This window comes from Mesoplodon bidens, assembly GCF_964165515.1.
Source record: "Mesoplodon bidens genome assembly, chromosome: 16".
NCBI classification, from domain to species: Eukaryota; Metazoa; Chordata; class Mammalia; order Artiodactyla; family Ziphiidae; genus Mesoplodon; species Mesoplodon bidens.
The window spans coordinates 43,729,357-43,753,686 of NC_138173.1; the positions used below are offsets into that span (position 1 = coordinate 43,729,357).

The following is a 24,330-nucleotide window of genomic DNA, read 5'->3' on the forward strand; positions in this document are numbered from 1 at the left end:
TTAGTAATCCTGGGAGGATGTGGAAAAATGGTGCATTATAGGAGGAGGAAAAGATAAGTATTTAGAAACAGGAGTGAAAATTTTAGTAACAGGTGTTGCTGAGATGACAGTGGGCAAGACTCTAGATGGTTCCACTGCCAGACTCATGACAGACAGCAGGGCAGGAGGAAAGAGCAAGCTTATAATTGGGGATAGAGCCTGAATGTGGGATCCCTATTCCACTATGTCCTAGCTGTCTGATATTGGACAAGTTACTTAAACCTCCTAGTATCAGTTTCCTCATCTTATAAAATGGGGAAATACAGCAGGGGTAGGGTGAACATAAGGATGAAATGAGATGAGGCACGTGAACTGACCTGTAAAATTGGGAGGTGCCTAATCCAAAAGCAATTCAACCAAATTAGTGTCAGAACATTTATAAGGCTAACATACGTGAAACGTGATATAACTATTACATCAGGTTTAAAAAAAAAAACTTTGTTTTTATGAACAGCCAATTGGAACCCACTTAAAAAAATCCTAAATTAAAAGAAAAACGATACCTAAGCAAACAGATTGTGATTAAGAGATTATAAATACGTTTATTGGTAGTATTACTGAATACTGAATGCAGAGAATAGAATACAAAGAAATGAGCTCTTAAAAGGAAACATAAATCTTTAAAAAATGCAATATATTTACATACATGTTAACCAATTTTGCACATCTGTTTAGAGTTACAAACAAAAGCAAAGCTAATTCCAAAGCTTTTAATCTGAATATACTTTGAGTTCTAGTGCTCTCCATTCTAACATCCACGGTTTGCTGTATTTACACCAAGTATGATTAATTTTGTTTGTATCTAACCTAAAAGCAAGATGCTATGAGCTGATCCTGAGGCAGCCAGGTAAATCAGGAATTTTAGAACAGCTCTTTAAGACAGGATAAAGTCACATGAAAGAAAAATGCCTCAATCCTAGATATATAAATGCAAAAGAGAAAATATTAAGAAGCAAAAAGAATCACAGAAATACCAATTCTGCTTTAAATTATAATTTCTAATTCTAGCAACAATTCAATTAGCAGTAGCTTAGATGACTTATGTTCTAAAAAATAAAACCATTAGTTCTTTCACTATAATTTTCTGACTACACCCAATGAATAATTCTCAAGTCTTCATATCCTTTTTTAATAACTCAAGAATATGACTTAAACATAGCAGAAAAAAAAAAACATAGCAGAATCATTAACAAAAGAGGACTTCAAACTGCTAAAAGCTGCAATAAAGTTTGGGGGCCATATTTCAATTTACATAATATTAGCATTCATAAAGAGTTTATGACACCTAGTACAATAGTGTTCAACACTGTTAATTCAGAAATACACCATCCATTCTTGCCATCAGAGAACAACTGACATGGATGGGATTGTCACCACAATTCTAACAGGGCCTCTGAACAGGATTGCACATAAAATGAAAAAATTATGAACTACAATACAATTGTGACAACACAGCTAGCTTATAGAACTGAATTTTTCACCATAATAATAGGACTACAGAATTACAGTGACATTTAAACATCAGAATTATTTTCCCCTGCTAACTACTGAGTAGAGAAAGTTTTCTGACTGCATTTTTGATGAATAGAATAACTCTGAAATAAACACTAGGGGAAACTGACAAATGAACAAAATGAACTTCTCAAGTTCGTCACAGATATCAACAACAAGCGAAGTAGCTTAGAAAAAAATCAAAATTATCCTAAAAACAAATAAATATAAGATCAAATCAGTCATTTTTGAGGAAAATACAGCTCATTTTCAAAAGTTCTGTTTGGTATGTGACTAGACTTGAAAATATTAAAACAAACCAAACATTCCAAAAATACTGATTTGCTCTACAGGATTTGAAAAAAGCACTTCAAGTTTTAAGCTGAATGCTTCATTTTCCCCTAGCCCCCGCCCCCGATATTCCCCAGAGAAAGTAAATAAAAAGAGAAAAGCAGCTCTTGCAAAAATAAACAAAAACAAAACAAAACTACCAATCAAAACTAATCATATAAGACAACCTTCAAACACTTCACTTTAGTTGGTCTTATGTTAGGGTAAGGTTTCTGTAGCAAGGATTTCCTAGTCTCATCCTCTATCTCTCATTCTTTAGTCACTTCCATGTTTTTATCAAACAAGGCTATGCAGAGCCTTTCCTAAGAAGTCAGGCTGAGTTGGAGGTAGCTTTAGGACAGTATACTTGACTACAGTATGTAGTTAGTTCTTCTACAAGGATTACAATGTGTAAAACTGCAAAAAGAAAAAATGTACAGCCCTCACTGCCTTGCACCAAGAGAAAACTTTGAGAAACTGAGAACAAACAATGGAAGCCAGGACACTGGCATCTGCCTCCTCTCCCATGGGCTCTTCTAATGCACCAGTTCAGGCTGGTTTTCCACGAAGGGTAGCACCCCACTCACATAGTAGGCGATGCCAAGAGACAGCAGAGCAATGACAAAGATCAAGAGCAACACCCTCCAGAAGCCCAGATCCTCTACAAACTCCTGCCACGTGGTTCGGAAGCTGGACAGGACCCCCTCACCTTGCTGCAGGTTGGGATTGAGGAGGGAATGGCTTTCCATGGCACTGTGAGAGAAGCAAAGGGAAAAGAAAGGGCGTGAAACAACACATTTCAAAAACATAAAACCATAGGAACTGCATTGTTTAGAAAAGACCAACCTTAAAATACAATATTTACAAGAAGAAAACTGACTTATATATATATATATATATATTCTCACCCATTTGTGTACTGATTTATATACATGCAGGTATCTGGACAATCTAACTTCAACTATAAACTGCTAAACAGTAATGATTATGTTTCTTGGCTTAGTATCTAGAAGAGTCAGTTAAAAATCCTTTTCTAATAAAAACGTCCCAAGCAGAAGTCTTGAAGTAGGTCAAATGAGTTGTTTACACCAGGTACTAAAGCAAAACACATTTGGTTATTTGGAATTTAGAATTCAACACGATGATTCAAAATTTGAGAAGTCATGTTAATGGAAATAAGCAAAGACGGGCAAATCTAAAAAACTGTTCTATAAAGTATGTGACTCTTAAAGTGAAAAGGGAATTTTTATTAATTTAGTTCAATAATCTGACCAATGAAGGAATTCCTTCTTTAAACTGTAATACTCTAGTAATGGATGCTTACTCTTCAGTCTGTTGTACACTTGGACTGGGCCAGCCATTAGGAATTCCTCTTAATAGGTTCCTCCTACTGGTTTTAGTTCTATCTTGGAGAATAACACAAAATATGTTTATTTCTCTTCTATATAAAGGCTGAGTCTAGTTGAAAATAAGGTAGCACAAATACCATAAAAACACTGATTCAGGTTTTCGTAACTATATAAGTGAGAAATATGACCACTACAAATACAGTATATCTGACATTGGTATTTGGATGGCTGCACAGTGATGAATTTGAAGCTCTAAGGGATTAGCACCCACAATTATGTCACAACGTGCAGGACCAACAACAGGGTATCATTTAGATTAAAGCCACAATGACCATAATCATAGGTATCAACTATCTACCGTTGTTATTATCCTTCCTAAACTCCTTCTCTTCATGTTCTTCCAACCACCTTGGGGCAGAACAATGGAAACAGCACAAAACAATGTCTTAAGAGTCTGGTTTATCATGCAAAATTGACAGTTGTTTTTTTTTTTTTGGTAACCTACAACTTTATTTTACTTCTTGACACTGTTAAACAAAGGCACTTCAGCGTTTACTGGCATTTAGAGTCTTCTCTAATCATGGGAAGGTGATTTCTTAATGGGCCAATCTGTTTGACATCCAAACTTTTTTTTTATATTTATCTTTTGAATAGGAGAAGAAATTTTCAAGGGGAATCTACAACAACACAAAAATTTAAAGAAAACTCAAGCAAGTTCAAAAATAAGATTAGAACTTTAAGAAGTTCAGGAGAGGTTAATTTTGACTTACATGAAATTTATTGACTACGTCTGAGTCAACATGCTCTCGTACTTAAAAGTGTTAGATATACAGGTATCCCCCATTTTTTGAAAGTTTGCTTTATGCCACCTCACTTTTTTTTTTTTTTTTTGCGGTACGTGGGCCTCTCACTGCTGTGGCCTCTCCCGTTGCGGAGCACAGGCTCCAGACGCGCAGGCTCAGCGGCCACGGCTCACGGGCCCAGCCGCTCCGCAGCATGTGGGATCCTCCCGGACCGGGACACGAACCCGCGTCCCCTGCATCGGCAGGTGGACTCTCAACCACTGCGCCACCAGGGAAGCCCAACCTCACTTTTAAGAAACATCTACACTACTACCAGTGTTTGCTAACTGAAAGTAATCCCAAGAGAATTTTTGCTTTTATACAAAAAAAGGCGAAAAGCAAAAACAGTGTTCAATGTTTATTTTGCAGCAAGAGTGGCACCACCAAGCTCTTTCCCCAGGAACTACACTCAGCATCCAGCTGCAATATCTTTGAACTGTGTCTGTGAGCACCTGTGCTTTATCTCGATTTATTTTGTGCATCCATTAGTAAGATGAGTCCTAAGGCAATTGCTTTATGCCATCTCAGCTTAAGGAAAGTTTTCCTAGGAACACTCTACTTTTGGACAGTGGCGGGTGGGGTAGGGACCTGTAAAATGAGAATTCAGTTGCACGTTCTCTAGGAGCCCATGAAGTTTTGCCAATCAGAACTGTCTATAGCAACCTGATCCAATGAAATGTTTTCTACTGTCTAGGAAATACCTGATTCTAGCATGATGGTCTGTGTGTGCACGGGTAATCTTTTTTGTACATGTGTCACCTACACTGTCTGTTATCCCATACCTACAGAGTAAAAAGGAACTAATTAAACTTAGGATATAAGGGGCTGTGGGGAAATGTTTTTCATCAACGTGACTGATAGGCCCTTAAGAAGTTATGCTATGTTTCAGGGAATCATAAGGGAACTGGAAAATACTAAATACATTCAAAATTTTGCTTTATCTCCTGTTCTAGAAAAGGCTAATCATTACACAGCTATGCCACAATGCCATGTACTAGCCAATCCCTTTAAGCTTTTCCCCCACTTTTTTTATTTTTTAAAAAATATTTATTTGGTTGCACAGGGTCTTAGTTGTGGCAGGCCGGCTCCTTAGTTGTGGCTCGCAGGCTCCTTAGTTGCAGCTCACCAGCTCCATAGTTGCAGCACGTGGGCTCCTTAGTGTGGCATGCAAACTCTTAGTTGCAGCATGCATGTGGGATCTGGTTCCTTAACCAGGGATCAAACCCAGACCCCCTGCACTGGAAGCGTGGAGTCCTATCCCCTGTGCCACCAGGGAAGTCCGTCCCTCACTTTTTTTAAATTGATGTAATTCATATACTATAAAATTCATCTTTTTAAAGTATGTGATTCAGGGGCTTCCCTGGTGGTGCAGTGGTTAAGAATCCACTTGCCAATGCAGGGGACACAGGTTCCATCCCTGGTCCGGGAAGATTCCATATGCCGCGGAGCAACTAAGCCCATGCGCCACAACTACTGAGCCTGTGCTCTAGAGCCCGCAAGCCACAACTTCTGAGCCCACACGTCACAACTACTGAGACTGCATGTTGCAACTACTGAAGCCCGTGTGCCTCGAGCCCATGCTCCGCAACAAGAGAAGCCACCGCGATGAGAAGCCCACGCGCCACAATGAAGAGTAGCCCCCGCTCGCTGAAACTAGAGAAAGCCTGCACACAGCAACGAAGACCCAACACAGCCAAAAATAAAAATAAGTAAAATTAAAAAAATTAAAGTACATGATTCAGTGGTTTTTAGTAATTCGCAAAGTTGTAGACCCATCTCCACCATCTAATTTTAGAACACTTTGGTCGCCTCTATAACAAACTCTGTACCTTCAGCAGCCACTTCCCACTGCCCCTTCCCCTGCTCCTGGCAACCACGACTTTCTATTTGCTGATTATGGACACTTCATATAAATGGAATCATATGATATTTGGCCTTTTGTGTCTGGCTTCTCTCATGTAGCATGTTTTCAAAGCTCATCCGCGTTGTAGCACGTATCAGTATTACATTCCTTTTTATGGTGGAATAATGTCTCACTAGATGGATAGATGACCATTTGTTTATCCACTCATCATCGATGGACTTTTGGGTGGTTTCCACCTTTTGGTTATTATAAATAATGCTTCTATGAAATTCATGTACAAGTTTTTGTGTGGACATGTGTTTTCAATTTTCTTGGGTGTATACCTAAAAGTAGAATTGTTGGGTCGTATGGTAACTCTGTGTAACTTTTTGAGGAGCTGCCAGACTGTCCTCCACAGCAGCTATGCTACTTTACATTCCCACCAGCAATGTATGACGGTTCGAATTTTTTCACATCATTGCCAGTACTTGTTATTGTCCACCTTTTTGATTGTAGCCATCCAATTGGGTATGATGAAGTGGTATTTCACTGTGGTTTTGATCTGCATTTTCCCTAATAACCAATGATGCTGCTTTAAGCTTTTTAATTGAAGCTTCAACCACACCTTCCTACCATGACACTGAAGGGCATGAGTAAGATAGGACAACTAGGTAGTACAAGTATTAATAATTCAAGTTTCAAAGGACAGGCTTTACGTAATGCCGTAAATAATGCAGGTTCTCATGCTGAAGTGCAACGGCAGGTACGTGAAAGAAGTAGGAATAAATACTTCATATTGCGTTGCTCAAAGGACTAATCACTTCTTAGTTAATAAGTAATCACAACTGAGGCAAAATAAAGTGTATTTCTAATAAAGAGATGACAAGAAATTGGCTATTAACAAAATATACCAAGCAAAGTCCTGAATATATACCAAGAAAATGCACATTCTCGGACATTTTTCACAGTAAAGGAGCTTAAAGTAGTTTCGAAAATAAATTTTAAGTTATTTTGCAAGAACATGATCTTTAACAAAAAACAGATAACTCAATGTTATTGAATTGCTTATAGCACCCTGACTGCCAATCCAGAGCACACAGGTGAAAGAAGGGCTTGCCAATGCACCTCTGGCTTCTTATTTTATGTCCTTGCCAGCCTTCAGTGATAACTCATAAGGAACATGTTCTAGAAGTAAAACTGTTTAATTTCTTTGGACAAGAATAAGTATTTGTAACAAACAAAATAATCCTAAACTTGAGAGCAGAATCAACAGTCCCCAACGAGCACACCAGGCAGTCCATGAAGAGGGAGGAAAGGAGTCACGGGCACAGAAGAATCAAATTAAGGGTGAACTATGAAAAACAGAGGGTTTCATCTGGAACTCCCAGAAACAGTGATCCCAACAGTCTAAGTGGACCATAGGCTCCTAATTCCAAGTCTTGGTCAATGTGCTACTGGGTCAATAGCTCATGAGGGCCCTAGTCCACTGAAAATTTTGGGAGGAGACTGTAAAGCTCATCATCCTTCCTCCCCTGTAATACCTGGAAAGCTTAAGCTCCATGGTGGTCAACCAAAGTACATGCTAGTACAACTAAGTGTGGCCTAGAGACGTTACCTGTTGAGCCCATGATGCCAGAGAAAAGATGACTGGTCGCCTTTCCAGAGCTCCCTGAACTATGGTCTAAACTGCTTCTGGGTGAGAAATGATGAGACGTCTGCGACCCTGTCAGTCACTACCTCTTAGCTTCAATTCCCCACATTTCCATCGCTCCATCTCATGTAAGTCACTTTCACATCACGCAACTGTGTTAAGTCTTGCCTTACTCTCCTCCTCTTTTACTTTTCCTCAGCACTTCAATCCCCTACCTTGGAAAGGTAGCTTTTTGGTCTTTTCTAATACTGTCCAAGTTCTTGTCCTGACTTATCTTTCTCCTCCTTTTTCGAAATTCCATTCTTTTTGTGATCTGTACTTAAATTCTCAGACTCCTGTTTCCCTCCCTCTTATGCAGCTCTTCTCACTTGTACTACCAATAGAGCAGGCTGCCCTGCCCAGTGGCTAACAGAACATTCTGTGCATGTGGGCACACAGTACTTTCCGTTAATAGCTTTTCAATTGTAATCTGGAGCCAGAAGGGCAAATATAAGTTCAAAGAAAGTATCAAAGCACTTTACTTGAAAGCAAATAAATATAAAGCTGACAAAAAGTTGTCATAAAAGATTCGCTTGAAGTGACTCGCCCCTTAAAAAAATGATATCTTAAGTACCTTTCACTCTCAGCTGTCTGCATAGTCTCCAGTTTTGAGTGAGTTCCTCTGTTAAATCCTTTTACCTCCTGTTCTTCCAAAGATTCCAGCAATCGGATGACATCTTTATTCACTCCCCTGCGCTTTGCCAGAACTAGGGGTGTAGCACCTTGATGATTGCTAAAAAGTTCATAAAAACAAAGAGGTTATATTATACTGTTGGTAGCCATTTGTGTTGATCTCACTGAGGAGGGCATGGGCCCCATTAACTCAAAATTAAAACACAGAGCAGAACCAGCGGTTGAGTTGGAACCTGAATTTTGAGTTAACCTTTTTTCTTTTTCCTTTTAGGGAAAAAGGAAAAATACATATATACAGGCAAGAGTACATAAGTGAGAATAAATAAAAGAAAAGAAGGGCATCTTCCTAGAAATTAATTGGAAAATTCTAGATTCATCCTTATCTGACATTTATATATTTCATGAGAAGGGTGTATACATATATATATATATATATATATATATATATTTTTTTTTTTTTTTTTTTTTTTTTTTTGCGGTACGTGGGCCTCTCACTGTTGTGGCCTCTCCTGTTGCGGAGCACAGGCTCCGGATGCGCAGGCTCAGCGGCCATGGCTCACGGGCCTAGCCGCTCCATGGCATGTGGGCTCTTCCCAGACCGGGGCACGAACCCGTGTCCCCTGCATCGGCAGGCAGACTCTCAACCACTGTGCCACCAGGGAAGCCCAAGGGTGTATGTATGTATGTATGTATGTATGTATGTGTGTGTGTATATATATATATATATATATTAATGTCTAAGAATTAAACAAACAACAAAAAAAACACCCATGCTCAAAAGCAATCAAATAAGCTGCTTTGGTTCACCTAGCTATTTAACAACAGGAGAGAGCCCAAGTAACACTGAATCCTATAGTTAATTCCCACCACATCCTGTTCTGTAGCAGCCGAACCATTTACTGTCTTATTCAGATTTAGGGACATTATAGCACCAATAAATTAGGGCAACATGAAACTGTAGCTTAAAGGTCAAGGTCACTTTTTAAAGTGGCCTGATAACAAGGAATCACTAAAACAAACCAAAAAAACTACTACTTCTTCAAATTGTTCAGTATCAAAAGGACTGTGAGCACCCCAGAGAGATTATGAAGCTAGCATGGTAAATTATACGATAGAAGGCAAACAAGCTTTGGAATCAGGTGGAACTAGGTTCAAATTCCAGCTGTGTGACCTTTGTTAAGTCATTTAACCCAGAATGCTTGTCTCAATTATTTCATCTATAAAATGAATACCTACCTTAAGAGTTATTCATTCTGAGGATTAAATGAGCTAAACACAGTATGTGCAGCACCCAGGTCGTAAGAGATTTTCAACAAATGTTAGTTCTTTTCTTCTTTTGCCCTTGTCTTACAATACACAATTAATTAGTAGCAGAACCTAGCCACTATTTTCATAGAAAAACATACACTGCTTCAGCATAAATCTAGAAGTCAGCCTCTTGTTCCCTCACTCATGGTCCTCAATACCCTTCTGAACTTGTCACTAGGCTCGATCAGTGAGGAAACAAAATCAACAGACTCCAAGATTAGATCATTGCTTGACAGACTAATGGGGAGAAGTGACAAGACTTCAAAAACCACAGAACTTACCAAATATCAATTTTGAGTCCATTGGAAACTAAGAATTGAATAGTATCCACATGGCCACAGAGATGAAGAGCTGTGTTTCCCTGATAATCTGTGGCCAGGAGATCAGCACCAAATTTATGTAATAACTGGCAGATGTCTACATTCCCTCGGGCTGCTGCGAGGTGAAGGCCTGTTCTGCCCCTGCTGTCACGGATATTTGGGTCAAAGCCACTTTCCAAAAGCCTCTTGGAGTAGTTAAAGTCTCCATCAATACAGGCTTGTAGCAGGGGCACATTAGTCTGAGAAGAATCATTCACAAAAACGTAGGACATTGTTCAGATGTGGTGACGGAATGTGCCTGTAATGAAATATGAGGTGAGCAAGATTCAGAGAAGTCAACTAAATCAGGACAATGAAGTCATTTAGAAAAGCGCTATTTCTTTTCCTTCTTGGCCTCCTGCCTCTAATAAATTACCTCACTATCAATTATTATATTTTATTTTCCATTAAAGTGTCTCATTTTTTTCATATCTGTTGAATCAAAATTGCAATTAAATTACCATAAAGCCGTATTTCACTTTTCATCGTATAAAAAGACTGAGATTTTTTTTTTTTTTGGCCATGCCACGCGGCACGTGGGTCTTAGTTCCCCAACCAGGGATCAAACCTGCATCCCCTGCATTGGAAGCGTGGAGTCTTAACCACTGGACCGCCAGGGAAGTCCCTGGATTGAGCTTTTTTAAAGTGAAGCAAGATATAAGTGCTTAGATTTAAGTTTATTACATCGTCAGAAGACAAAGACAGCATGTTCCTTAAACTTCATAAAACTACCTATACATGCACATACACCCACACAAATGCTACTACTGGTAGAGATTCTTATTTAAAACAAAGTAATTCTCTTTCATGTATTTGCTTTTTATTGTATTTGAGATATTCTATATGGTAAAACAGAATTATCAGCTCAAAAGTTAACTAAATCAGCATGAAAAAAACAATAACTTAATTCACACTCAATAAGGACCTGCTAAATGTTGTGTTTAGAGCATAAACTTCAAAGTTTTCATAGAAAGAGAAAAGCTAAGGAAGGCAACAAACTAAATTTAAAAACTGGAAATATCATGAAATTAAGAATTCTGTCCTTTTTACAGTATTGGTCCTATTCTGCTTTGTTCTGTGGTTATCTAAATATCTGATTTTGCCAAACTCCCACTGTCTGAAGATGGAGAGATGAGGAAAAACAGGTCTCTGTGGGAATGCAGAGGCAGGAAAAGGCAGCAATCCCAGCTGTGTCCATGCTAATACTTTACCCATCTGAGTAGCCTCGGTTCACCAGTAGGTGTTTCCACACATCCTTCATTGATACTTCCCTGCCCTCAGCAATTCCTTGGTCTCTCAGTGCATGCGTGCGTGTGTGCGTGCGTGCATGCGTGTGGATGTGTCTCCACTCCACCTGCAATTGTCCCTTCCTTGGTTCATTTAAGAAAAAGTTAAAGCCTGACAAAAGAAACTTTACTAAGAAGTTAAAGAGAAAACAAACCAAAACAAGAAAACACAGGGGCTTCCCTGGTGGCGCAGTGGTTGAGAGTCCGCCTGCCGATGCAGGGGATGCGGGTTCGTGCCCCAGTCTGGGAGGATCCCACATGCCGCGGAGCGGCTGAGCCCGTGAGCCCGTGAGCCATGGCCACTGAGCCTGCGCGTCCGGAGCTTGTCCTCCGCAACGGGAGAGGCCACAACAGTGAGAGGCCCGCGTACCGCAAAAAAAAAAAAAAAAAAAAAAAAGAAAACACAAAGGCAGAGACCGATGTTTGTTAAGATGGCTCCCTTACTCTAAGGTTAAAAAAGCTTAGTCACAGATGAGCTTGGCTTATAATTTATCAGGCAAAGTCTTCCTGGAACACAGATGGAACTGGATGCTAGATCAATCTATTGTGCCTAACCTCCCGGGGATTTAGGAAAGCCTGGCTCTGGAGTTCGGTGAGATTCTTGGCCCCTACTCCTTTTGGCCTGGTTTCCAGCAGAGCCACTGTCCCTCTATTCCTGGGCCACCTTAAGCTCTGCTGCTGCCATGCGTGCAAGGGGGAAACATTAACACAGACTGAGAGCCTGTTCTGAGCCAGGCACTGCGTTAAGGGGTCTTAATGAATTTTATTTAATCTTCCTAACAAGTCCATAGTAAGATTTATTATACCTGAATTTTAGTAAGGAGCCATTGAAGGATTTTAAGTCAAGGAAATGGCATGGTCTTAGTAAATTAGTGTTTCAGAAAGATGACTTTCTGGCAATACAGAGAGGTTAGTTTGGAGGGGGTCAAGATTGGAGACAGGGAGATCAATCAGTACGTCATTGTAGAGATCCAGGCAAGAAATGATGATAGCCTGATCTAAGGCAGTGGCAGAGAGAAGGGAGCATACTGGAGAGGGATACACTGGTTAGAATGAACACAACTCAGTGACCTGTTGGATATAAAGGGTGAGAAGGAGCTGTTAAGGATAATTCTAAATAACGGGAAAATATGTTTATGATTAAGAATTACAGGGCTCAAGAGAAGACAAACCTCAGATTACGATACTATATAATGCTTTTTAAAGAAATTAACCCAATGGGAAGATGTTTCTCAAAAAAACAGTCAAGAATTCTCTTTCAAGGGTAATCTCCCTATTTTCCCCTACGGTAGTCATTGGATTGGATCATAAAAAAGACAGAGGTATCACAAGCTTTTAAAAAATTAAAATACCACATATCAAGTGCTTTTCAAGAGGTACCGTGTTTCGGTTAAATTCTCTAAGAATAGATAATGAAAAACAATCTACTTGGTCTTTTTGGTTCAAACAGTTAAGAATTCTTGTGGTTTGCAGACTGGGATTCTTTCGAATATCAGCTCAGTAAAAAGGACAAGTCCTTCTTGTCTATTTTTTAAGTGAGAATAAGCATGGTTTATTTTGTGATTTCTTTGTGTCCTTGAGAAACTACTAACCTCCAAAGTTAATAAGCCCAATGATAGATAACATTTTTCATCTTGACTATAGAACTGAATCTGCCCAAAAGCAAGGCCACAGTTCACTGAAGCTTTCACATGTTGTGAGGGAGTCCACAGTAGAAAATACTCACGCAAGCCTTAAGATTAGATCTTTCTCTCCGTGGTCACACGGCAGTTTCTCTGAATTCTTAAGAAGGTTCAACAGACTATCCAGAAATGTGCCTGCAAGGATCTATAATAAATAGAAAATTCAGTTATAACAAAGATGTGGTGTGAAAAAGGACTTGCTATTCTACTAAACATGGACAAGGTACAGGGACCTGTAGATATTTTCCAGAAAACCTATGGGTAAGGCATCAACTTATGAGGCTACTAAAGTCAATGATGAGTAATAAAGTGGTGAAAAGGAGGAAAGATGGGCTTAATAAGGAGAAGCTCTGTTGCCCACTAACAAGAAAGCACGGTCAGAAAGATGAAAGAAAGAGAGCCAGATTATGTTACCGTCAATAGGGGAGAAACTGCGCTCTGAAAATTCACTCTAACTTACCAGAATCTGGATTGCATATTTTTCCCATTATAAATGGTGGCTACATCTCAGGTTAGCCCGCTAAAGCAATTTTAGAAATAATGCTATTTGCAGTGGGGGAAAAAATTAAAAACAACCAATACTTGTGTTTAAACCAGACAGGTACATTTAAGAAAAAAAAATGTCTAATCTATCTTGAATACTGGTACTTAAATCTCCTCCTGACATTGTCCCCCTACCTTTTCTTTTCAGTGTGAAAGAAAACTGGCTCAAATCTATCTGCAGTCTTTTCCACATGCCTGACCCCACCCCTCCTGCATCTCGGTGCAGCCCCACGCTCACACTTTCGCTGGGACCCCCCCTCAGGTTTCCCCTTAGGTCACTGACATTTGGAGAGTCCCCCGTCAGTCCCACTGCACTCTTCTCTTGAGGGAACGTGGAAGCGAGGGGGTCACGGACAGGCAGCATGGACCACAAAAAATCAATAGTAATTTGTTAGGCAAACATTTACTGTGTGCCCAAAATGTTCCAGATAATATGCTAAGTGGTGAATTTGGGATATAAAGTCTAAATCCCAAATTTATAGTTCCAGCTGAAATTCATGACTTTTACTAGTCACTTACGCTGTCATCAAGTCCCTTTAAATAAACTTATAGGGAATAATCAATGGCATTTTATGAAGCTCCATTTGCCATATGTAAGTCAGGTTGTATCATAAGGGCTATCAGTGTGAGGTTGGAAGTGAAGACAAACTACATGTGAGGACCAGTCCCACGACAGTTCAGCAAATACCATGATGACATGATAATACACAAAACATTCAACCCTCTTCAACTGTTCCCTATATTTCTGCAAGTCTGTAATACCAGTTTAGACAGACTTCATTATCACTGAGCCACTTCATTGATTTCCCTGAACAAATAGTCTGTGTTCACCCAAAGCCTACTATTTTCCTTTTTTGTCCTGCCCGCTAGAGCTGAGTCTTCATGACTAAAGTCTCTCTCTAATATATTAATATAAGATGTGGCTTTTTCAATGTTAAAATGGTACAGGGGTTATTCTGAAGATAGTAGGATTTATATTATGAAAAGGACAAGTGTAGCTGTTTATTTGGAGATAAGAATTATAGATTATATAGTTATGTGTCCCCAAAGTAATCCTAATGTTTCCATAAATCCATAAGAAAGACCATTTTCTGCCAGTTTCTTTTGATATGACAAGGTCACGTAAGAAAACAAACGATCAAATTACAAATTTATGTGATTTCAAACTCAATACTATATAAATGCATTAGACCTAATTACTAGAAACCTGCCAAGAAAATGCTGAAGACCCTAAATAAACCACTAGAAAGCTACTGATAGATTCCCCAAGAAATAATAGAAATGAATAAAAATCGGGACACGTTAACTATTGTCCAAAGGGTGAAGAGGACTAAAGGTTTTTTAAATTAAACTTTTTATTTTCAGATAATTGTACATTCAAATTCAGTTGTAAGAAACAATACAGAGAGATCAGTGTCCCCTGATGGTAACACAGAGTGAAGCAACAGCAGTACCATATCACAACCAAGATATTGACACTGATACTGTCAGGATACAGAACATTTCCAGCCCCACCGGGATCTCTGCCCTCTTACAGCCACACCTACTCCCCTCCTGCCCCTACCTCTCCTTATCCCCTGGAAACCACTACTGTCTTCCATTACTATAATTCTGTCATTTCTAGAGTGTTACATAAATAGAGCCATACAGTATGTAACCTTTGAGGATTTTTTTTTCACTCAACATAATTCTCTGGAGATTTATCTGGGTTGTTGTCTGTATCAACAGTTTGTTTCTTTTCTACTGCTGAGTAGTATTCCAAGGTATGGATGTACCACAGTTTAACTGTCTACCTACTGAAGGACATCTGATTATCTCCAGTTTTGGGGTGTTACGTTAAGGCTTCTAAAAACATTCAGGTACGTATTTTTATACTAAGTCTTCATTTCTCTGGGATAAATGGCCAGGAGTGCAATGTCTGGGTCATATAGAGGCCTAAAGATTTTGATGAAAAGACTGTTGAGTCTAAATGTGCTCATCTCCATGAAGAAAGGAAGGAAGGAAGGAAGGAAGGAAGGAAGGAAGGAAGGAAGGAAGGTCTTCTTTGAGGCCATTTCTCTGGGTGCTAGGAGAGTAAGAGGTTATTTATGGAAGAGTTTGTAGGACCTACCATTTGGAAGGGCTCAGGTGGAAGCCCTGGTATTTACCAAAGGGAATGTGTCATAAGAACCATTCCACAGGCAGAGTTAGAGGCACTAATGTGTGATATCTTTCAAGATCCACAGAAGGCTGAGTCTGTCACCTTGTGAACGGATACGGGCATACTGGAGGCTGCTTTAGAGGTGGGAAAGCAGAAAGGAGAGACGTGACACAGTCTGACTGTCCTGAGAGGCGCTACTTTCAGGAGTGAACAGCACTCTAGAGAGGCGGTTTCTCTACTGTCAGACGTTCAAAGAACTTGGCTACTCCACCCAGAATGCATCTGGAGCTGGAACGCCTGGGTCTGAATCCCAATTCAGCTACTTACTAGCTGTATGACTTAAGCACCCAAAAAATAACAGTTATTGCTCTCCTGGGGCTGGGTACAGTCCTCAACTGTGCTCTAGCTTGCATAGACCACTGATCCTCTGGTAACACAGCAGTTTCTAACAACTGGGTGACATCTAGTGAGGAGTAAAGACCTCCAGGAAAGAAAAAGAGAACTGGTTCCTCCTGGCAGAAGAAAAACCACAAGAACAGTCAATAATGGGAAGAGTCAAGCCCCAGAAAGTCCTCTGGTTGTTCACCATGGCCTGGTTCTGATTCCTAAGGGACAGTGTCCATAACGGACAATGTCCAATGACTGGCTCAGAGGCTAACTCCCTGGGATTGTTAAAAGCAGGACTTTGGGGGTCAGATCTTAGAGGGCTGGCACAGCTTAGATTTAAAACTCCAACTCCATGCTCTGTGGCACTGCCCAGGAAACTTCATGAGGATGGAGGCACTCATCCTTTGGGACAAGGCAGTCACCCAGATCTAAGCAACAAGAGCTCCTAACGCCAAACAGCACTTGTCTCAACCCACATAACAATAAGGAGGTTTTAGTGAAAGCTTGTGAGTCCCCAGCTTGATAAGAAACTTCTAGTTAATACTCTCTTTCCTTTATATTTTATTTTATGTTAATGTTAGGTCAATCTACAGAACTTTAAGATAAGTATTAAGAACTAATGGAGAGAACGGAGCCCACGTTTCCAAAGAGCTGGAACTCCCGGCTCGGGGTCTCTTCCCTCTGCTGTCACGGAACTGCCCCGGAGACCGAGGGGAGGGCGGCCTCACTGAGGCTGCCGGTTCTGGAGGGGTCCTGGCAGCCGAAGCCGCGACAGTACTGGGGACCGTGGGCCGGTTGTTTCAACAAGTAACTTAAAGACAAAATGGAAAAACAAGGAGGTTTGTGCCTGAGATCATGTTGACATGAAACCAGGGATGGCCAACTTGTGCCAGCCGTGTGGATGAAAGGCTCTTGGTGCTCCAGCCAGGAGTCAGTGCTGTGCCTCTGAGCTGGGAGAGCCAACTTCAGGACACTGGTCCACAAGAGACCTCCCAGCTCCACATAATATCAAACTGAAAATCTCCCAGAGATCTCCATCTCAACACCAACACCCAGCTTCACTCAATGACCAGCAAGCTACAGTGTTGGACACCCTATGCCAAACAACTAGCAAGACAGGAACACAACCCTATCCATTAGCAGAGAGGCTGCCTAAAATCATAATAAGGCCACAGACACTCCAAAACACACCACCAGACGTGGACCTGCCCACCAGAAAGACAAGATCCAGCCTCATCCACCAGACCACAGACACTAGTACCCTCCACCAGGAAGTCTGCACAACTAGTACCCTCCACCAGGAAGCCTGCACACTGAACCAACTTTAGCCACTGGGGGGAGACACCAAAAACAACAGGAACTGCAAACCTGCAGCCTGAGAAACAGAGACCCCAAACACAGTAAGTTACGCAAAATGAGAAGACAGAAAAACACACAGGAGATGAAGGAGCAAGGTAAAAACCCACCAGACCTAATAAATGAAGAGGAAATAGGCAGTCTACCTCAAAAAGAACTCAGAATAATGACAGTGAAGATGATCCAAAATCTTGGAAATAGAATAGAGAAAATGCAAGAAACGTTTAACAAGGACCTAGAAGAACTAAAGAGCAAACAAACAATGATGAACAACACAATGAATGAAATTAAAAATTCTCAGAAGGAATCAAGAGCAGAATAACTGAGGCAGAAGAACGGATAAGTGACCTGGAAGATAAAATAGTGGCAATAACTACTGCAGAGCAGAATAAAGAAAAAAGAATGAAGAGAACAGAGGGCAGTCTCAGAGACCTGTGGGACAATATTAAACGCACCAACATTTGAATTATAGGGGTCCCAGAAGAAGAAGAGAAAAAGAAAGGGACTGAGAAAATATTTGAAGAGATTATAGTTGAAAACTTCCCTAATATGGGAAAGGAAATAGTTAATCAAGTCCAGGAAGCACAGAGAGTCCCATACAGGATAAATCCAAGGAGAAACATGCCAAGACACATATTAATCAAACTATCAAAAATTAAATACAAAGAAAACATATTAAAAGCAGCAAGGGAAAAACAACAAATAACACACAAGGGAATCCCCATAAGGTTAACAGCTGATCTTTCAGCAGAAACTCTGCAGGACAGGAGTGGCAGGAGAAAAACCTACAACCAAGATTACTCTACCCAGCTAGGATCTCATTCAGATTTGATGGAGAAATTAAAACCTTTACATACAAGCAAAAGCTGAGAGAGTTCAGCACCACCAAACCAGCTCTACAACAAATGCTAAAGGAACTTCTCTAGGCAGGAAACACAAGAGAAGGAAAAGACCTACATTAACAAACCCAAAACAATTAAGAAAATGGGAATAGGAACATACATATGGATAAGCACCTTAAATGTAAATGGATTAAATGCTCCCACCAAAAGACACAGACTGGCTGAATGGATACAAAAACAAGACCTGTATGTATGCTGTCTACAAGAGACCCACTTCAGACCTAGGGACACATACAGACTGAAAGTGAGGGGATGGAAAAAGATATTCCATGCAAATGGAAATCAAAAGAAAGCTGAAGTAGCAATTCTCATATCAGACAAAATAGACTTTAAAATAAAGACTATTACAAGAGACAAAGAAGGACACTACATAATGATCAAGGCATTGATCCAAGAAGAAGATATAACAATTGTAAATATTTATGCACCCAACATAGGAGCACCTCAATACATAAGGCAAATACTAACAGCCATAAAAGGGGAAATCGACAGTAACACAATCATAGTAGGGGACTTCAACACCCCACTTTCACCAATGGACAGACCATCCAAAATGAAAATAAATAAGGAAACACAAGCTTTAAATGATACATTAAACAAGATGGACTTAATTGATATTTATAGGACATTCCATCCAAAAACAACAGAATACACATTCTTCTCAAGTGCTCATGGAACATTCTCCAGGATAGATCATATCTTGGGTCACAAACCAAGCCTTGGTAAATTTAAGAAAATTGAAATCGCATCAAGTATCTTTTCCGACCATGACGCTATGAGACTAGATATCAATTACAGGAAAAGATCTGTAAAAAATACAAACACATGGAGGCTAAACAATACACTACTTAATAACCAAGTGATCACTGAAGACATCAAAGAGGAAATCAAAAAATACCTAGAAACAAATGACAATGGAGACACGACGACCCAAAACCTATGGGATGCAGCAAAAGCAGTTCTAAGAGGGAAGTTTATAGCAATACAATCCTACCTTAAGAAACAGGAAACATCTCAAATAAACAACCTAACCTTGCACCTAAAGCAATTAGAGAAAGAACAACAACAAAAAAAACCCAAAGTTAGCAGAAGGAAAGCAATCACAAAGATCAGATCAGAAATAAATGAAAAAGAAATGAAGCAAAAGATAGCAAAGATCAATAAAACTAAAAGCTGGTTCTTTGAGAAAATAAACAAAATTGATAAACCATTAGCCAGACTCATCAAAAAATAAAAAAAGGGAGAAGACTAAAATCAATAGAATTAGAAATGAAAAAGGAGAAGTAACAACTGACACTGCAGAAATACAATGGATCATGAGAGATTACTACGAGCAACTCTGTGCCAATAAAATGGACAACCTGGAAGAAATGGACAAATTTTTAGAAATGCACAACCTTCTGAGACTGAACCAGGAAGAAATAGAAAATATGAACAGACCAATCACAAGCACTGAAATTGAAACTGTGATTAAAAATCTTCCAACGAACAAAAGCCCAGGACCAGATGGCTTCACAGGCGAATTCTATCAAACATTTAGAGAAGAGCTAACACCTATCCTTCTCAAACTCTTCCGAAATATAGCAGAGGGAGGAACACTCCCAAACTCATTCTACGAGGCCACTATCACCCTGATACCAAAACCAGACAAAGATGTCACAAAGAAAGAAAACTACAGGCCAATATCACTGATGAACATAGATGCAAAAATCCTCAACAAAATACTAGCAAACAGAATCCAACAGCACATTAAAAGGATCGTACACCAAGATCAAGTGGGGTTTATTCCAGGAATGCAAGGATTCTTCTATATACGCAAATCAATCAATGTGATACACCATATTAACAAATTGAAGGAGAAAAACCATATGATCATCTCAATCGATGCAGAGAAAGCTTTTGACAAAATTCAACAGCCATTTATGATAAAAACCCTGCAAATGTAGGCATAGAGGAAACTTTCCTCAACATAATAAAGGCCATATATGACAAACCCACAGCCAACATCGTCCTCAATGGTGAAAAACTGAAACCATTTCCACTAAGATCAGGAACAAGACAAGGTTGCCCACTCTCACCACTCTTATTCAACATAGTTTTGGAAGTTTTAGCCATAACAATCAGAGAAGAAAAAGAAATAAAAGGAATCCAACTTGGAAAAGAAGTAAGGCTGTCACTGTTTGCAGATGACATGATACTATACACAGAGAATCCTAAAGATGCTACCAGAAAACTACTAGAGCAAATCAATGAATTTGGTAAAGTAGCAGGATACAAAATTAATGCACAGAAATGTCTGGCATTCCTATACATTAATGATGAAAAATCTGAAAATGAAATTAAGAAAACCCTCCCATTTACCATTGCAACAAAAAGAACAAAATATCTAGGAGTAAACCTACCAAAGGAGACCAAAGACCTGTATGCAGAAAATTATAAGACACTGATGAAAGAAATTAAAGATGATATAAATACATGGAGAGATATACCATGTTCTTAGACTGGAAGAATCAACATTGTGAAAATGAGTCTACTACCCAGAGCAATCTACAGATTCAATGCAATCCCTACCAAACTACCACTGGCATTTTTCACAGAATTAGAACAAAAAAATTTCACAATTTGTATGGAAACACAAAAGACCCTGAATAGCCAAAGCAATCTTGAGAATGAAAAATGGAGCTGGAGGAATCAGGCTCCCTGACTTCAGACTATACTCCAAAGCTACAGTAATCAAGACAGTGTGGTACTGGCACAAAAACAGAAAGATAGATCAATGGAACAGGATAGAAAGCCCAGAGATAAACCCACGCACATATGGTCACCTTACCTTTGATAAAGGAGGCAAGAATATACAGTGGAGAAAAGACAGCCTTTTCAATAAGTGGTGCTTGGGAAAACTGGACAGGGACATGTAAAAGTATGAAATTAGAACACTCCCTAACACCATATACAAAAATAAACTCAAAATGGATTAAAGACTTAAATGTAAGGCCAGAAACTATGAAACTCTTAGAGGAAAACATAGGCAGAACACTCTATGACATAAATCACAGCAAGATCCTTTTTGACCCACCTCCTAGAGAAATGGAAACAAAAGCAAAAATAAACACATGGGACCTAACGAAACTTAAAAGCTTTTGCACAGCAAAGGAAACCATAAACAAGACCAAAAGACAACCCTCAGGATGGGAGAAAATATTTGCAAATGAAGTAACTGACAAAGGATTAATCTCCAAAATTTACAAGCAGCTCATGCAGCTCAATAACAAAAAAACAAACAACCCAATCCAAAAATGGGCAGAACACCTAAACAGACATTGCTCCAAAGAAGATATACAGATTGCCAACAAACACATGAAAGAATGCTCAACATCATTAATTATTAGAGAAATGCACATCAAAACTACAATGAGATATCATCTCACACCGGTCAGAATGGCCATCATCAAAAATTCTAGAAACAATAAATGTTAGAGAGAGTGTGGAGAAAAGGGAACACTCTTGCACTGATGGTGGGAATGTAAATTGATACAGCCACTATGGAGAACTGTATGGAGGTTCCTTAAAAAACTACAAATAGAACTACCATATGACCCAGCAATCCCACTACTGGGCATATACCCTGAGAAAACCAGAATTCAAAAAGAGTTATGTACCAAAATGTTCACTGCAGCTCTATTTACAATAGCCCGGAGATGGAAGCAACCTAAGTGTCCATCAACAGATGAATGGATAAAGAAGATGTGGCACATATATACAATGGAATATTACTCAGCCATAAAAAGAAACGAAACTGAGTTATTTGTAGTGAGGTGGATGGACCTAGAATCTGTCATACAGAGTGAAGTAAGTCAGAAAGAGATAAAGAAATACCATATGCTAACACATATATATGGAATCTAAGAAAAAAAAAAAGGTCATGAAGAACCTAGGGGCAAGACAGGAATAAAGACACAGACCTACTAGAGAATGGACCTGAGGATATGGGGAGGGGGAAGGGTAAGCTGGGACAAAGTGAGAGAGTGGCATGGACATATATACACTACCAAAAGTAAAACAGATAGCTAGTGGGAAGCAGCTGCATAGCACAGGGAGATCAGCTCGGTGCTTTGTGACCACCTAGAGGAGAGGGATAGAGAGGGTGGGAGACACAAGAGGGAAGAGATATGGGAACATATGTATATGCATAGCTGATTCACCTTGTTATAAAGCAGAAACTAACACACCATTGTAAAGCAATTATACTCCAAGAAAGATGTTAAAAAAATGGAAAAAAGAAAAAGAACGAATGGAGAAAACGTGTTCTATTTTAACATATACTTATTATAACGTATCTTTAAATTGGTCTTCCATACCCAATATCACCAACCATACATAATGTATTGATTTATTTTTCATTTTGAAAGGTCACTGGGAAAGGCAAGACTAAGTGCTACAAATGGTTCAAATGGACTGACAGCCTTATGCCTATATAGCACCTTTGATCAGAGATCAAAGCACCACACACTTCAACAAAATTCAAGGGAAAACTGGCGTACCTGAAGAGATGTGCTACCTGATCTCAATGCCTGCATTTTCTAATGTCGAAGTACTAGAACTGAGAATGACATACAGTAAACGGAACCCCCAAATCTGTATTCACTATACCTCACTTGGTTATTCTTACCCTTTTAAAAGGATACAGTTGTTTTTAAAATATAAAATAACGTCAAAGAACCATGAAACAAGAACATCCAATGAATTCATTAAATCCTAACTGCTTGCACTTTAGAATTACTCTTCTTAAAACCTAAGCACTGCACAGATCACAGAGATTAGGAAAGGGTAAAAAAAAAAAAAAAGCTCAACCTAAAAGAAATTTAGCTGTGCGCAAGTAAAAATTTTAACAATAATTTAAACCCCTTCCCAAAATATCGATAATATATTTCTTCAGTCTGTTTATCTTCAGCAGCTATACTTCTCTAATAGAGTGGTCTTAATAATTTCCAAGGCTCAGAAAAGTTAATGTGTCTAAGGCCATATTACTGTATGTGGCAGAGTGGACTTCAGATTTAGTCTATAATATTTACAATATGCCATGCAGCTTCTATACAGTTATGAAGATAACCAGGAGAAAACAGTTCATACAAAGCTTTGTTACTTGTTCAGAACCGTTTTCTAAAATTCCTGACAGTCTTCCTCTAGAAGACAAAAAATGGGTCGGACCTGTCTGTGCACCCTGGCAGATTACACAGTGCCTGACATGTTATTTCTTGAAATCTAGACATGAGAGAATCCAATAATTCTTTGCTGAATGTACACTCAATTAAGTTCATTGTAACAGGATTTTAAAGTAACATTTTTTTTCTTATGACTAGTTCTACAGTTCACTGTAAAATTCTTAAAATAAATATGAACAAAGAGAAGAAAATAAGTTACTCATAATCCTACCAACTAGAAATAACTATAATTAACATTTTGGTGCTATGGTCTCACAGCTTTTTTTCCTCTACATTTTTAAAATTCATATTATACATACTAATGTTAAACTTTTTAAATTATACTGTGAACATGCTTCCATGTTACCAGTCTTCTATTACAATTTTTAATGGTTATGTTATATTGTATGCATGTACCATAATTTTCTTACTGAATTTCTTAGCACACTAGAACAGAATTTTCCCTATACTTTTTAAATTATTACACAAATTCAAATTCACTGACATTTTAAGCCAATCAAAATGTAGATAGTCTAAGAGAATTTTAAAATAATATTTTTGGTCAAAATTTGACTATCACAATGGGTTTTCAGGCAATGTATTTAAAAGATGTGACACAGATGGATCTGACTATAATGTAAGGCTGGGGAACTAATTTCATTTTTTTATTGGCAAATGGTTTCACTGTGATAGCAATCTTGATGCAGTGCTCATTTTGCTCACTATAAAACTTCCAAGATCCTGGTTTACAGTTCATCTTAAACTAAGTTGGATTTAGGATCCTTATTTATCTGTTTTTTTGAAGATTGTCTTGGGTCTGAGATTCACATAAATCTTAGGGGTAGGATTCCAAATTTCAACCTTTGACGTATCTACCAAAACAAAGGCAAAAAATATGTAAATATTTGAGTTCTTAAAAAAAGGAAAAGGGTAGCCCCCCTTCTGAAAG

The 24,330-nt window shown here is 39.0% G+C and overlaps 1 protein-coding gene across 9 annotated transcripts in view; it reads right to left on the reverse strand.

The window, feature by feature from the left end:
• Positions 1-714: 714 nt before the first annotated feature.
• ANKRD46 (ankyrin repeat domain 46) overlaps positions 715-24,330 on the reverse strand; it is a 37,471-nt gene continuing 13,855 nt past the window's right edge. For 6 of the 9 annotated variants that reach the window (XM_081258813.1, XM_081258815.1, XM_081258816.1 and 3 more), the window contains 4 exons: positions 12,897-12,997; positions 9,807-10,143; positions 8,159-8,317; positions 715-2,613 (listed from right to left, as the gene is read on the reverse strand). In XM_081258813.1, the coding sequence (XP_081114939.1) occupies positions 2,397-2,613; positions 8,159-8,317; positions 9,807-10,117 (687 nt within the window). In that variant the 5' untranslated portion in view covers positions 10,118-10,143; positions 12,897-12,997 and the 3' untranslated portion in view covers positions 715-2,396. The remainder of the gene's footprint in view (positions 2,614-8,158; positions 8,318-9,806; positions 10,144-12,896; positions 12,998-24,330) is intronic. The other 3 variants (XM_081258819.1, XM_081258818.1, XM_081258817.1) reach the window with 1 other exon arrangement.